Source organism: Naegleria fowleri (genome assembly GCF_008403515.1).
Source record: "Naegleria fowleri strain ATCC 30894 chromosome Unknown tig29, whole genome shotgun sequence".
In the NCBI taxonomy this organism is placed as follows: domain Eukaryota; phylum Heterolobosea; class Eutetramitea; order Acrasida; family Naegleriidae; genus Naegleria; species Naegleria fowleri.
In genome coordinates this window covers 542,378-557,852 of record NW_025407961.1, presented here as the reverse complement: position 1 = coordinate 557,852, position 15,475 = coordinate 542,378, and the positions used below count along the sequence as shown (strand labels likewise).

Here is a 15,475-nt window from a genome sequence, read left to right as displayed (position 1 = left end):
ACTGAACAGCCTTTTTGTTTCTTCTTATTTTTGAAAATTGAACTTTACACCAAAAAAATTGCAACACCAGCAAACGCAGTCGTCCTCTATCATCACAAACAACTCCTCTTCCATTAGTGGACTTTGCATCAAAACTATCAAAATATCATCATCATCATGGCCGAGTCTTCTGATCTCTTCAAAAAATTAAAGAGAGAAATTGATGAATGGAAGGAAGCTTTTGCAGATGTTTATTTTAGCATTGATGATGTATGGGTGAGAAGATTTGCCTTCAATTGCGATGAAAATGGAGATTTGGTGATTACATGCCAACTTGATCTCGACTATTCCGAGTCCTATCATACACATCTTTCTGTAGTGATCCCCAAGTCATATCCGAAGGGAGAGTACACTTGCATGGCAGGCTCTGATTTTCATGAATTGAAAGGAGAGAATGTTCAAGATGTCCTCACTCAAGTATTCTCACTGATGAAGGAGAAGAGAGACAAGTTTTTGGAAGAAATTCCAACTCCTGGAACCGGACTATCTCACGGTCATGGTGATCATGTGTTTGGAGACGAAGAAGAGCCTCACTCTGCAATGGATGATCATGACACACTCTTTATCGATGACGATGATGATGAAAAGAGAAAGAGATTTGAGTCCATTGAGAAAGATTTGGAGAAAGTCCGAAAAACAAAAGGTTGGCTCGGATGTAGAGGTGCCTCTGGAATGGATCAAATCAAAGTCTACCTGTACACTGATCCAAAGCGTTTGAACATCTCGGAATTGGTGAGTGAGGCCTGGGGCTTGTCACTCTCCAAATGGATTTGTATTTCTATTACATTTTCAAATTATTATACCGAATCCACAACAAAACCTCAAGTGGAGGCATTCCAATGTGGTGACACAAGCATCAAAGATCCAACTGCACTCATTGATAATGGAAAAGTCAAATTCGGACTTTATTGGTAAGTTTGGTGTTCATATGGATGTGATTCTTATACATTTCTATTATTCATCATTGCACAATATGAACCATTTTCCATATCACGTCGTAAACATTGTGTTTTTGTACTATGTGATCCATCAACGACCTGACAATATCAATAACTACAAATATCGCCACAACAAATCATTTCTCAACGCACACTTTAGGACTGTACAACAACGTTTGGAAAGAGACTTCTTTGCCAAATATTGGCCTATTGAACTTTACAGAGACACTCTGCAACCCAAGAATGGAAAAAACTATATGGAATATTTGTTGGACTATACTGAGCAAGTGATTAAAAACAGTCCATCAAAATGTTTGATATGTGGAGGCAATCTTCCATATGAAGGAATCAAACCAATGTGTTGTGAAAATCAACTTTGTATTTTCTCTCACGAACAGTACGGATTGGGAGTGGACTTGGAATCAGCAATTAAGAAAACTCCTGACATTGTTGATTTATTTATCAGTATGTGTTATGCAGCATCTTCATCCTACATTTCCAATCGAGGATTCAACCCATTCCAGCCATTCCCAATGGGTTTAGAAATTAAAATTCGAGACAAGGCAACTGACAAGGTCACAACTTATAACTTTTTAACAAGTGATGGAAAAGAAGATAATGCCAAGGTTCGAGAAGTTCTTGACAAAGTTCCTTCTATTAAGGTATTGGACGAATGGGTCGATGAGGGTAAACTCAAAGATCGATGTGACGAAAAGCATCCATTACTCTATCCACTTCTTCGTTGGATTTTAGCGAGCGCCAGAGTCCATTTGAAGAAATTGTCACCAAAAGAACAGATCAGTGAAATGAAAACAGAGCACCAGTACATTTTAATGAGCTCCACTCCAGACAAGGAACGTAGATTCCAAGAATTGAAGAAGAAGTATGGATCGATTTTAGCCTTCCATGGCTCTGCATTGGGTAATTGGCACTCAATCATGCGTAAGGGATTGCTTAATTTGAGTGGTACTGCTGGAATGGTGAATGGAGCAGCATACGGAAATGGAGTGTATCTGGCCGCAAACGCAAATGTCAGCTTTGGATATATGAGATACCAATCAGGATGGAGCAATTCCATTACCTTCAAATCCTCTCAAATCGGTTGTTTGGCTTTGTGTGAAATTATCAAGGCTCCAGAACTTATTCAAAAATATGGAGCCAACATGACACCAAATCCATACTATGTTATTCCCAACGAAGAACACTTGCAGACTCGTGCATTCTTTATCTACACGACCCAACAACACCACAGCGTTGAAGGTAGAGATTTGAAGCTTCCAAAGATTGAATTCAATTAAACAACACGGCTGCCGTGTGTGTAAATATATTTTGTGTGTACACAAAACAAATAGAGTTCCTCTACAAAGCCATAATTATTATTCTGGAAAAGCAACAGTTTTTAAATGATCCTTCTTGTGTTGTGAAAATAAAAATCTTCTTTTTAGAACCACAATTCAAGAGTCATTTTATCACACCTGTCGGCCTTGAAGGCTTCACAGAGCAGAGAATTTTCAATTAGGTCAAACCGTCTTTTCGAATTGGGTATGCTGTGTGCAGTTCTCATCGCAGTGTGCCTGCCGTATGATGGTGATACCACCTATTGCCGATACTCCAACCCTACCTGATTCTGTTGACAACAGCGAGGGACTGAAAAAGCATACAACTTTTTTTCTTCTCATATATTATTACAACAAGAGAGAGTTTAAAGACACAAGAGACACGAATCGAGTCCACAGTCACATTCCACGTGTCTTTCCAAATTTGAACGTTCTGAGGTGTTTGTTAACCATTGATTTTGATTACAAAAAATGAAACGAAACCAACTTCAACCTGAAGGTTATTCAAATCCATCATCATCATCATTGACGGATCATATAAATAATCAGTCGGGATTGGCCGATAATTTTGAGATTAGCTATGTACCAGTTTCTGAAGAGGCTTTCAATTTTGAAAACAGAGTTCAAGTGGATGATGATGGAATGAATAATTCCATTCATTACATTCCAGCTATTAATCATGAACAAGACAGTGGTGGTTCTCCCTATATTCCTCCATCAAAAGACGAATTTTTTCTCCAGTAATAACAGTATTAATGATGCAAATGAAAGCAATACTGATGATCGAGGTAATAACAATATTAATAATAATGTATATATCAGCCAAGGTGGTTTTTTCTTCGAGTAGCAATATTGCCCAAGAGAGTACCAAGACAAGGTTCAGAAGACAGACTAAAAAGTCTGGACAAGATCAAGACAATTTCTCGAAACAATCACACTTGTTTTATGTTCCATCGAACGGAAACTCACCACAAACTCATAACGTTCATTCATCCAATCAAGGCTATTCATCAGGATATTCGATTCCAGAGTTTTCACCAATGCAACAAGTACCAAATTTGTCACATCAAGCAACACTTGGTACTCCCTCTACATTTGGTGGTACCATGCCTTCGATGGATGCTCCGGTTTACCAAAAGAATGACTCTCCATCTACTCATTCATATCATCCTCAACAACACAGTAATTATTCCTTCAATTCTCAAAACAATGCTTATTTTGCAACTGGAAATAATAATTTATTTAATCCTTCCTCGATATCACCAAATAGTCAATTTTCACTTGGTGAGAGAAAAGAATTCAAGGCACAAAACACGACTCCTTCAAAAGGAAAGAAGGGAGCATTCCTCACTTTCTTGATTCTCGTTGCTGTATTTTTGATTATTGCTGGTATTGCATATGGAATTGTCATGTACACAGGTTTACTTTCTCAAACGAGTTCCTCTTTCTTTAATCAACAGGAGAGTAGTACCTCTTCTTTCAACAATCCACAATTCCAAGATCAAAGAGGAACTCTTGAGCAAGATGATCACAATTCTCTCCACAGAGTATTGGACGAACATATTTCTAATTTTGCTAAGGAGAACGAAGAGCAAGTGGAAGTAGAGAATGACGAAGAACCTGATCAAACTGAGACGCGGCAGAAATCAAACACTCCCAACACTGCAGATACTTCCCAAGAAGAATCCTCAACCTCGACAACAACAACAGACATGTCACACCAGCAACAGCAACAACAAGACTCCAATACTCAAACTCCAACTCAACAACAAGCCAATCAAGAAAAAAAGGATGACTACAACTTTTATGATCCATACAAGAAGGGACAAAAGACAGATCAAACTACGACCGCCAAGAAACAACAACCACCCTCCAAAAAGCCACCAAAGAAACCTCAACCACAACGAAAAAATGTCGAAAAAAAGAAGATCACACTTCCACAGGAAATTTATGACAGAGTGTACTCTAACAAGAAGAGATCTCGGTCCAACGAAGCCAAATTCAACTTTATGGATGATAAAATTGAAAAGTATCTTGACAGTCTCTCTAAGAGGCAATATAGTAGACTTTCTAAAGAGGAACGTACTGTAATTCAACAATACCTTGCATTGAGAGAGAGAGAATCCATGCAAAAGACCTCCTCACATAAATACAAGAAAAAGGGTATTAAGAAGAAGAAAGCTAAGGTGAATCCATATGAATTTGATTATTCGTCAAACCCTGTTCAAGAGGACGAAATGGAGATCACAAGCGATCCTACGCTCCCATTAAAAACAACAAGAGACAAGAGAGGACGTATCCATCATGTCGATCCATTCGGCGAAAATGAACATGAAAATGATGAAATGTATGATGAAGATGTTAAAAGTTACATGAGAAATCCAAATTATCAAAATTATTTGGACAATGATCGAGATTAATATCATGTAAATGAATGAATATATTTGTAAATTCATGATTTTAATATCTCTAAAATTTGCAAAATCCTGGAGCTCGGTAAATTGGAATTGTTTCTCTAATGTTTGGAATTCCTGTGAGGAAAAGAATTAATCTTTCAAATCCAAGACCAAAACCACCATGTGGAACAGTTCCAAACTTTCTCAAATCCAAATACCAGTCATAATTTTGAAGATTTGTCATTCCCTTTTCTTTCATGTTTTGCAGCAAGACATTGTATCGTTCTTCTCTTACTGATCCTCCAATTAACTCTCCTAAATCAGGAACCAACAAATCAACTGCAGAGACTGTTTTACCATTTTCATCGACTCGAGCATAGAATGGTTTGATGACCTTTGGATAATTGGTGACAAATACCGGGCTATTGAAGTACTTGCAGAGATAAACTTCATGCTCGCTTTGCAGATTGACGCCCCATTCCACAGGATATTTGAATTGAACTCTATTCTTTTCGATTGCATCCTTCTGCAATAACTCAACAGCATCAGTGTAGGTAATGTTCACAAATTTGGTTTCATTGTTAGCAACCTTTTTCAAATCTTCGAAGAGGGTATTCTTGTACCACTTTTTAAAGAATTGAATGTCCTCTTCACATTGATCAAGTACTTTTCGAACGGCATGTCTAATCATGTTTTCGGAGTGTTGAATCAATTCTGGAAGACCTATAAATGCTTGCTCCATTTCCACCATCCAAAATTCAGCAAGGTGTCTTGTTGTTCTGGAATCTTCGGCTCTGAATGTGGGACCAAATGTATATACTCTTGACATCGATGAGGCAAATATCTCTGCTTCTAATTGTCCACTCACTGTTAAAAACACTTCTTGGTTTTCTCCAAAGAAATCTTTGTGTTGTTCAGAAATTACTTTAAATTGTTCTCCAGCTCCTTCACAATCACTTCCAGTCAAAATTGGTGTGTGAATTTGAATAAATTCTTGGCTTTGGAAATATTCATGAATGGCCATCATGGCAGAATTTCTTACACGCAACACAGCAGCACCTGTGTTGGTTCTACTTCTAAGGTGTGAAATTTCTCTCAAAAATTCAACAGTGTGGCCTTTCTTTTGGAGTGGGTATTGTTCTTGAGGGCATTCTCCTAATACTTTAATTTCTGTAATGTTTGAAAGCTCAGTTTTTTGGCCCTTTCCAGGTGATTTGATAATCTGACCTCGAATTCTGATGCTTGCTCCATTTTGGATTTTACTGAGCTCTTCATGCGATCTTTTTTGAATTTTCATTAAGAATAATATTATTATTATTTGTCGTCAATTATCATGTTTGGAATATTTCAAAACTTACATGACAGGTGAACCTACATTATTGCTGGTCATGTCAAAAACAACTTGTAAATTCGAATTACAAGAACCATCATTCACTTCAATGAAGCATAAATTCTTTTGCATTCTCGAAGTTCTCACCCATCCTTCGATCGTAACATTTTTGTCCACATTTTCCTCCATACGGGCCTCCTTAACTCTGAGTTTCAACAACATTAAATTGAGAAATAATATTTTGATGTAGCGTCCATAAATTAATTATCATCATGTACATGTCATCAAAATTTACCTCATCTTGATTTCCCGATCCATTAATGATTGATTATTCATTGAGAACGAACGACTCATCCGCTCCGATCCATTTTCTTGAAATCCCATTCCATTTCTTGCTCTAGTTGTGGTACCAAACCAAAAAGTAGATCTAACCACAGTATTACCTCTCGAGATGCTTCTTCCGGAAGAAAGGAGACTTCCTCCAGTCCTTCCCGTCATCAGGATGGATGAGCTCATGTTCTGACAAAACACCGACAGAAATCGTTTCATTTTTTGTTGTTGGTTTGGTCGTTGCAATTGGGCCTCTCATGAATAGACAGTTTTTCTCATCAAGACATGTTCCCGAGAGTGGTTTTTATTGAATATAATATTGCAATAAGAAGATGATGGTTGTGGATCCACATATGTCCATCATCGTCGTTCTCTTCCAAAAAATTTCATGAATACAAATTCTTGTTCAATAAATTTATGAAGTTGAAAGAAAAAAAAATGTCGGAACTCAAACGCCAACTTCAATTCTTGCAGACGGTCTTCCCTCAGACAGCAGTCACTAAATTAAAGAAGGGAAAGGAAAGTTTTCTGTTCACTGCGGAAAAAGCTGCTCGTTTAACCAATGAAGATATTCATATCATCGGTGTGGATGGATTGAAGGAATTGATGAGGCTCGATGCTCGGTTCGGACCTTTCCAAGATTCTCTCTTTCATTCATCATCCATTGATAGAAATAGAGAAATGGAAACTCAATCGGAAAATGAGATTTTAAATCAAGAAATTGAAAGATTCCTCTTGCTATTATCGCCCTATTTTTTACTTAAACCTTCGCACAAAGCCATTGAATATTTAGTGAGAAGATATAAAATTCATATCTACAATGTGGACGCTATCATGGCCTCGATATTACCATATCATGAGACGACATTCTTCTCACGTTTTGTCCAATTATTGAATATTGCACCTACGAAATGGCACTTTTTAGAGCCCATGCAAAGTAGTGGTGTGGTGATGAGTAGAACGACGTTCTTGCAAAGATGTTTCACCGACTTTTCAATATTAATGTTTATTTGTGATGCTATGAAAGCTTTTGCAGAGAGATCAATTGATAACAAGACTTTCAATAATTTCTTCGTGGTCTTATGCATTGAATACATTTCAGGACAGCCATTGCAAGATATTTCATTGAAAAGATTGTTACCTTACGTATTCTATGGTTTGAAATCTAATGATCCTGATTTGGTCGCTGGTTCTTTGATGATTACTACGCAGATTGCTTCCAGTGTGACATTGGCTGTTTCCGTCGTAGATGCTCTCTTTGAAACTATCATTTCTATCATGAACAAGGCAGATATTGATAGCGTTATGTTGTGCCTGGTTTTCCTCTTCCAAAGCCAACCTATTACAAAGATGAGAACCTCCCTCATGAAAAGTTTAATAGAAATTGAGGGCTTTGTACACTCTGTGAATCGATTGCGATTGTCGTACAACGTTGGAAACTTTCTTAATGGTCTTTTGAACTCCATGATTGAATACTGTTTTGAAACAAAGGACGTATCTATTTTGGATAAGAATATTTCACAGATTGATTTCTCTGACTGCATCCCAAAGGTGATTGCAATTTTGTTGAATTTATACATTTCCGATTCTGAAAGCTTTACAGAAATTATTCGAAAAGTACTTGTATGCATTGAGAAGAGATACAGTGGAGAGACGGACAAGGGATTGGACTTGGGACTCAGAACTCTCGACGAGGAAAACCATGGAAAAGCTCTTGATTTTTATTCCATGATTTTCAAAGGTTCTCAACATGAAATTATTCCAGAAATTAGTACCACTCTCTACCTTTCACTTCAACATCATGAAAAAACTGTTCGTATTTTGGGCTTGAAACATTTGGGGAAAATTGCAAAGAATGCTGTGGATGAGCAGACCAAGTCCTTTATCACAGAGTCATTATTAGAACGATTGAGTGATGAGGATCCTTCCATTTTAAACTTTGTATTGAGTTTACCTCAACTTTTGGATTATTTGACACCAAAACAAATTGTTGATAAGATTTCCCTCATTGTGAAACAAATTGAGGAAAATCGATCTGATGACGTCTCAAAAACGCTTTCAGAAACAATTGCAGAGAAACTCCTCATTAATGCCATGTTCGAGAAGGAAGAAGGAATTGAAAAGATGTTGACATTTGTTTTTCGATTCCTCATGCTCACTCCTGAATTTAAAGAAACAAACTTGAAAGTGATCAAATCTTTGCAAAAGCTGAGCCATCCGCTCTTCGCTGGACTCTCATCAGTCGCCATCAAAGAAAAGGATGTTGCTGCAACAAACACACAATTTGTCAATGTAATTGCAAAGAATATTGCTGCAAATCCAGAGCTTGCCAAAGTGTGTGAAAATACCGCTGTTAAGGAAGGTTTGGGAACCAAGTCTGTTCTCCTTCTTTTGGCATCCGCCATGAAACAAGCAACCAAAAAGGACTCGAAACTCATGATTGCTACTTCTATCTTGAATTTAGTTAAGAAATTCAGTTCAAAATCAGGGCTTGTGATCTCAGTGAATGATGTTTTCCAACCAACCTCTCAATCCAATGTGGATACATCACTATCAGTGACCTATCTTATGTTCTATTGTGCATACTCTATGCTTGAATTTTTGGAACAAGATGTGCTGAATTTCTCTGAAATGATGAATTATTTGGCCACTTTCACCACTAATACTTCCATTGAACAAGAAGCTACTCTCAAGTACACATCACTTTTAGCAAGCTTCTTTATTACCATTTCAGAATCAAGACTCTTTGACCAATTCACGAATCACATCAAAATAATGATCGAAAAACACTTGAAGAAGCAAGCGTTAGAATTTCTTTCCGTTTTCTGGATGTCTGATCCTGACAACCTTCCATACAAGACTAGAATGAGAAGTTTACTCATGGGTGTGATGCTTATGGAAGATGATGTTGACTATCAATATTTACTTCCATCACTTCTTATTGCTTTGCAAAACAATCTCTCTAAAGATATGTGTGCTGCTGTGATTTCATGCATTAAGAGAGTTCCTGGCTCCAAACTGTACGACCATCATTTGAAGCAACACATTAAGCCTCTAAATAGAGATATTGTAAAGAAAGTGACTCATTCAATTGAATCAAAGAGTTCTGATCTCTCTGCTGATAGCTCTCAAATTCAACAGGTTATTCAACAATTGCCAGGAGAGGTGATTGATGTCATGTTGACAACATTCTCTTTGAGCCATTCAACCTTTGAAAAGTATTCAATTGTCAATATTCTCTCACAATTACCTTCCACTAGAATTATGCCATCCTTATTTGATTTGCTTCTCTCATATTTGAAAGCAATCGAAAATGGTCAATCATTGGGAAGATTGGATGTTTTACTCGCTTCCAAACTTTTGAAAATGCTCAACATTGACTTGTTAACAAGTAAGAATTCAAACAAGTACTTCACTGAGGGTTTACTTTATGCCATCACTGTCACTAATCAGGTATCCAATCTCATTCCTTCACTTGAAGTTGTCAATAATGTGAACTCACACCTTTTATCAGTATTGGATGAGAAGAATCAAAGAATGCTTTTCGATGCCATTACTAAGGTTCTGAAATCAACAAATGTCAAAATCACTCAAGCTTATCAACAAGCTCTCAAACAATTACCCATGGACGCCAATATTTTACTCAAATACATTCCAAGCTCTACCAAGGAAATGGACACTTCCAATGACGAAACTTCAAGTGATTTAGACAGATTAACCTTTATTTTGGAGATTGTTCAACTCATGAAATCGGTTCCTAAACGAGAAGTGTTTGCCCCTCGACTTTTTACTCATTTGAAAGAATTACGAGAAGAATATTCATACAATAAGACTCATACGGAGTATCCAATTACAATGATTTTATCCGCCCTCTACTCGATTGCTTCAAAAATTGAAGATGAGGATGAGGATAAGAAATCTTTGGTCAAAAAAGTTGAGAAAACCTTTGATGTTGACCTTATTCTCAAGTGTCTCACTGAGAGTGACTCTTCCCAAATCAGAAATCATGCAATTTTGCTGTTGGGTGAATTGGCCTCCATTTTCCCTCTTCAAATTATTGAACAAATTCTTCAAGTCATGAAAGCTGTTGAGGGTACTCTGAAAGAGAAGGATGGTTTTTCTTTTGATGCCATCCAAAAGACTGTTCTTCAAATTGTTCCAAAACTTGTCGAACAGAAAATGGATATCAAGTTTATTGTGAATGTATTTGTGAACTCTATGAAATACATTCCAAAAGATAAGAGACTCTCATTCTTCTCCAACTTGGTCAAGGGTACTTCCAGAAAGAATATTTATGGATTTGTCTTGCTCATGCTTTCTCAATGTGTCAAGAGTGGCGATCAAGAAGATAGTTCAATGATTGTTTCTTTCTGCCATGAATTGGTGGAATATTTCAAGATTGGAAAGCAATTGGTGACTCTTGTCAAATTGGTGAATATTGCTCACTCCATTGCAAAGGACGAAAAAACAGCAAGTAATGCCTTCTATGCATCCGAAGAATATTCTGATGAGGAAAAGCAAGCATTGCTTGTTTTTATTTTGGAATTTGCTTCCTCACATCTATCATCGATGGAATTCCTCAGAATGCTCATCATTGAAGAAGAGAAGGATAAAGAAACTTCACAAACCTATTTACTCACCATTGCCGAGACGTTAAACAAGATTAGAGATCAATCTACCGATTCAACCATCATCGATTTGATTGATGAAGTTTATTCCAAGACTCAACAATTACTCAATTCCTACAGTTTTGTTGCATTGATCAAGTCCATGTTAGAAAGTTCCTCAGGCTCCATGAAAGAAAGAGCTCTCTTCATTTTGAATACTCGTCTCACCGATGAATCCTCACGAATTATTTCGAAATTGCAACAAGACGAAGAGATTTATTTGACCTTGTTGAGAAAATTGAGAAAGATTTTGGAAGATGCATCTGGAGCTTCAAACTTCCTCATTCAACACGCAATTATTTCCATTGAATTGATGGCAAGAAGATTTGCAAGAAATAACTCCAAGTTATTCATTAAGGCAATGCCTTCGGTACTTCAACACTTGAAGGAGAGTTCACACTCCGCTATTATTTCCTCTTCAGCTTTGTGTGTTTCAACGTTGTGTCTTGAAGTTGGAGCCGATTCTCTCGAGTTCTTGCCAAATATTTATCCAACCTTTGTTTCTCACATTTCCAAAGTTCTTTCGAAGGGAATGGATATTCTCGAGCAAGAAGAGAACGATGAAGAAGATGACTCGAACTCTGATCAACTTTTAGTTTTCAGTATTCTCTCTGCTTTATATTTGGTTGTGAGAGTTCATTTGAAGTTTATTAGTCCTTACCTTAAACAAATTATGAACATTCTGTTAAGCACTAGAATCATCCATTCCTCCAACAAGAAGATTGCTCAAAAGTCCAGTGATATTTTGTTCTTTTTGGCAACATATGCTGAAACTAGACATATTTTGGAGCCTGTTTTTTCATCATTGGAAGCATCTGTCAGCTTTGGTCATGAATCAGTCGTCAAACTCATGACCGTTGTTTATGAAATTGTCAATGTGATGGATGTGAAAGCAGTTGAGAATTTCCACACAAGAATTACTGAATTTTTCTTACAAGCTTTGGATTTGAGAAGACGAAGAAAGTTCGATAGGAAAGTCCTCGAAACCGTCGAAAAGTCTGTTTGCTCCTCCTTAGAAGCATTTGTGCTCAAACTCAACGAAGATCAATTGAAATCTGTTCTCAGACAAATGATTGATTGGTCACGAGAAGCTGTGAGAGATGAGGACTCTAAGAATTATTTGGATTATGGTGATAATAAGTTAGCCCCACCTGATGTTGCTCGCTTAATTGCATTCTACAAGTCAATTATTAGTTTTAATATGAAACTCAGCTTTTTGTTTGTTCCATACTATGGATATTTATGGCAAAATATTATTAGAGATTTGAAATCCATTAGTGGAGATCATGATGAAAACGACGACGATGAAGACGAAAATAACGATGAAGAATCTCATCAAAACTCAAAGAAGAGAAAATTGAAAGAACTAACCACCAAAAAACAACCAAAACTTTGTGTCATCTCATCGACTGAGGATCGTGTTCAATTGGCGTATCTTATATTGAATTGTCTCAGTCTTTGCTTCTTAAATGATAGAGAGGCATTTGTGCAATCGAATGATCGATTTGAACACTTGATTGAACCACTCTCTAAAGTGATCGAACAAGAGGATGTATGTGAGAAGAATTATGAATTAATTTCCAAGACTTTTGGTGCGCTTGCTAGCGTGGTGAATCAACAGCAATGGAAGCCACTTCAATATCAAGTTTTACAAAGAACCAAACATGAAAGCAGTATTGTCAAGAGAACTGCCATTGCATGTATTGCTGCATTCTATGAACATGTTGGCAAAGAGTTCATTATTATGCTTCCTGAGATGATGCCATATGTGGCAGAATTGTTGGAGAGTGATGATGAGGAAGTGCTGAAGGACACTCGAGGTATTGTTTTAACTATTGAACAGAAAACCGGCGAGGAAATTTCACACTTTTTATCCGAGTAAATCGAGGTCAATAAATATTATAATTATTATTACATTCAATTTAATTTAACTCATAAATTGATATGAAAAAAATGGCTCAACAAAATCATCACACAAATACCCCTTTGTTTTTTTGCAATATTTGTGATCGATCACAGCAACACAAAGATAATCACGACATAACGGGAGTCCCTTATAAGACTGTTAAATTGAGTTTGGATTCATTAGTAGGATCAATCAAGCAAGTATTAACGTTTCCGAATAAGAAGTTGCTGATCATTACGGATGTTGGACTATTGTATGCAATAGTGGGAGGAAGTATTACAAATACGTATAAGTTCGACCAAAATTCAAGTTTAGATCTTAAATTAGTATCGCCTTTTGATGGCTCTTCACCAGAATGGAAGGCAATTCAAATGGCTGGTTATACAGAGGCAGTTTTGATCATTGCAAAAAGCAAATCTCAATCACTCCTTTACGGCATTGGTGATAATGGATATTATAGAATGACTCATTTCAAAGCACAAAACTTTAGATGTGATGTGCCAGAAATCATGTTCGATCCTTTGCACAATCTTTCTGAAAGACTACTCAGCAAAGAGGATGGTGAAATCACACATGTTGGTTGTTGCTATTCCTTTAGTGTTTGTGTTTTGAATGGCCACGATGTTCACTTTACAGGACAGAATTGGCTCTCTTCAAGCAAGAACCTTGTTAGTGGATATCATTGCTGGAGTCATCGTTCTCAGACAATGAAAACTCGAGTGGTAAAGTTAGAATGTGGAGATTTTCATGTCGTTTTATTGCACGAAGATCATTCAATTTCTGTGGCTGGAAATAACAACAATCATCAATTGACATCTACGGCAAATTTTATAGGGGATGATGTATTTTGTACATTGGATCTTAACTTCCTCTCAGCGTATGATATATTTTCAGGAAGTAATTCAATGGTATATATCAAAAAAGATATTCACAACACTCACAAAACGTTTTACTTTGCTGGAGTCGCCACAGCTCAGGCATTTGCACTATCTGGAAATGGAACCGTAGATAAAATCAATCATGGCACAGAGATCGAAAAGGTTACACTTTCTGGAAGTAATAGAGAATTTTTTGACATTCAATATACAAGAGACTTTTGTATAATAAGGTATTTTGATCGACCACATCTTTTGTTTTTATACGGACGTCTATATTATGGAGGTCATGACATTGAGCATGCAATGATAGATTTGTCAAGAATAGTTCCATATGACTTGTATTCAAAATGTGTCACAAATGTGGATAATTTTTATAGAGATATTGTTCAGATTAGAATTCAACCTATTGGATTTGCAGTTTATTGTGACTTTATCAAATACTCCTACTCGAGAATGAGCCAACTACTTTTCAAAGCTCTGAATCCAGAGAATCCAAACAACCATTTATTTTTTGACATTTCAATTGTTTAAGGCCTTAAGGTTGGACCAAGAATGGTATCAATCCACACCCACACTGAAATTGATCACAGTGTTCTAACATTGTACAATCTTGAATTTTCAACAACAATGACTCAGATACACATTCCCTACTATTTCCAAATGGTCTTGTTGATTTATATGCCACATTATGAGAGAGTTAAAACTTTGTCATCCTTCCCCAGCACAACCCATCACATTTCAAAAAAATATGCCATCACGAACCACAAAGGATGGTTCATCATCCACCATCACCACAAAACCCTCTTCCTTCTCGTCCATGATGATGAGTCGCTCACACAAAAGATGGACTCTACGATCGGTTCGATTGCATCATTTATTTACGGCCATGTGGATCATGTCTCTTGGTTATCAACTTTTCACTCTTTTGAATTCTTCCAGTACTGAGAATTTTCCTTCATCGTCGTCATCCGTTCAAAATTACAATCTTCCCACACTCGCACAGTTGTCATCGGTTCACACAAGTAATAACACGTTCGACTCTTCATTCATCATTAAAGACCACTTTTCGGAGCAAGACAAGATTCGATCGGAACACTACTTTTTCGTAATGGCTCAATCCACCTCTACCCAATGTTCAGAAAGTGTCACCAATAATACAGTCTACTGTTGCCCTCCTCCTTATCAAAAGGAAGCGAGAAAATCAAAATTGACAGCATTCTTGTTGTCCTTCTTTTTGGGAGTTTTAGGTGTTGATCGATTTTATTTGGGATTCTATTTGATGGGAGTTATTAAATTGTTGACTATTGGAGGTTGTGGAGGTAAGTTTGTGCATTTTGAGTTCAAAGTATTCTTTAGTTCAAAATATGTTTTTTTATTCAATGAATTGTATGCCAATGGTGAATGAAATATTAATTTTGGATGAATCTGCACACACATTCACTTCATTGCTGAATTGGCTGAAATATTTGGCATTTCCATTACCTTTGTTATTTATTGGAACGGATGAAATAGTTTGGTGGCTATTGGATTGGATTCTCATATTGGCCAATTCAGTGACCGATGTACGAGGCTGCTCCATGCGGGATGACATTTCTGCTCCAATTTAATCCAATTCAATCCTTTCGAATCTTTTCATTGCACATCAATGCTAGCA

At 36.9% G+C, this 15,475-nt stretch overlaps 7 protein-coding genes across 7 annotated transcripts; 6 read left to right on the top strand and 1 right to left on the bottom strand.

The window, feature by feature from the left end:
• Nucleotides 1-156: 156 nt before the first annotated feature.
• Nucleotides 157-2,275, top strand: FDP41_002478 (uncharacterized protein; the record flags this gene model as incomplete). Its single annotated transcript, XM_044705676.1, has 2 exons — nt 157-950; nt 1,138-2,275. 2 exons carry the CDS (start codon nt 157-159, stop codon nt 2,273-2,275), a joined length of 1,932 nt encoding a protein of 643 aa, XP_044563371.1.
• A 510-nt stretch (nt 2,276-2,785) lies between these two features.
• FDP41_002477 (uncharacterized protein) lies at nt 2,786-3,058 on the top strand (the record flags this gene model as incomplete). Its single annotated transcript, XM_044705675.1, has 1 exon — nt 2,786-3,058. One exon carries the CDS (start codon nt 2,786-2,788, stop codon nt 3,056-3,058), a length of 273 nt encoding a protein of 90 aa, XP_044563370.1.
• Nucleotides 3,059-3,123: 65 nt separating this feature from the next.
• Nucleotides 3,124-4,734, top strand: FDP41_002476 (uncharacterized protein; the record flags this gene model as incomplete). Its single annotated transcript, XM_044705674.1, has 1 exon — nt 3,124-4,734. One exon carries the CDS (start codon nt 3,124-3,126, stop codon nt 4,732-4,734), a length of 1,611 nt encoding a protein of 536 aa, XP_044563369.1.
• Nucleotides 4,735-4,783: 49 nt separating this feature from the next.
• On the bottom strand, nt 4,784-6,589 carry FDP41_002475 (uncharacterized protein; the record flags this gene model as incomplete). Its single annotated transcript, XM_044705673.1, has 3 exons — nt 4,784-5,990; nt 6,069-6,245; nt 6,336-6,589. The coding sequence occupies 3 exons, from the start codon at nt 6,587-6,589 to the stop codon at nt 4,784-4,786; spliced, it is 1,638 nt and encodes a 545-aa protein (XP_044563368.1).
• Nucleotides 6,590-6,808: 219 nt separating this feature from the next.
• FDP41_002474 (uncharacterized protein) lies at nt 6,809-12,919 on the top strand (the record flags this gene model as incomplete). The annotated part of the gene is made up of 1 exon (XM_044705672.1): nt 6,809-12,919. One exon carries the CDS (start codon nt 6,809-6,811, stop codon nt 12,917-12,919), a length of 6,111 nt encoding a protein of 2,036 aa, XP_044563367.1.
• A 71-nt stretch (nt 12,920-12,990) lies between these two features.
• Nucleotides 12,991-14,352, top strand: FDP41_002473 (uncharacterized protein; the record flags this gene model as incomplete). The annotated part of the gene is made up of 1 exon (XM_044705671.1): nt 12,991-14,352. One exon carries the CDS (start codon nt 12,991-12,993, stop codon nt 14,350-14,352), a length of 1,362 nt encoding a protein of 453 aa, XP_044563366.1.
• A 217-nt stretch (nt 14,353-14,569) lies between these two features.
• On the top strand, nt 14,570-15,428 carry FDP41_002472 (uncharacterized protein; the record flags this gene model as incomplete). Its single annotated transcript, XM_044705670.1, has 2 exons — nt 14,570-15,140; nt 15,334-15,428. 2 exons carry the CDS (start codon nt 14,570-14,572, stop codon nt 15,426-15,428), a joined length of 666 nt encoding a protein of 221 aa, XP_044563365.1.
• Between the last annotated feature and the right edge of the window lie 47 nt (nt 15,429-15,475).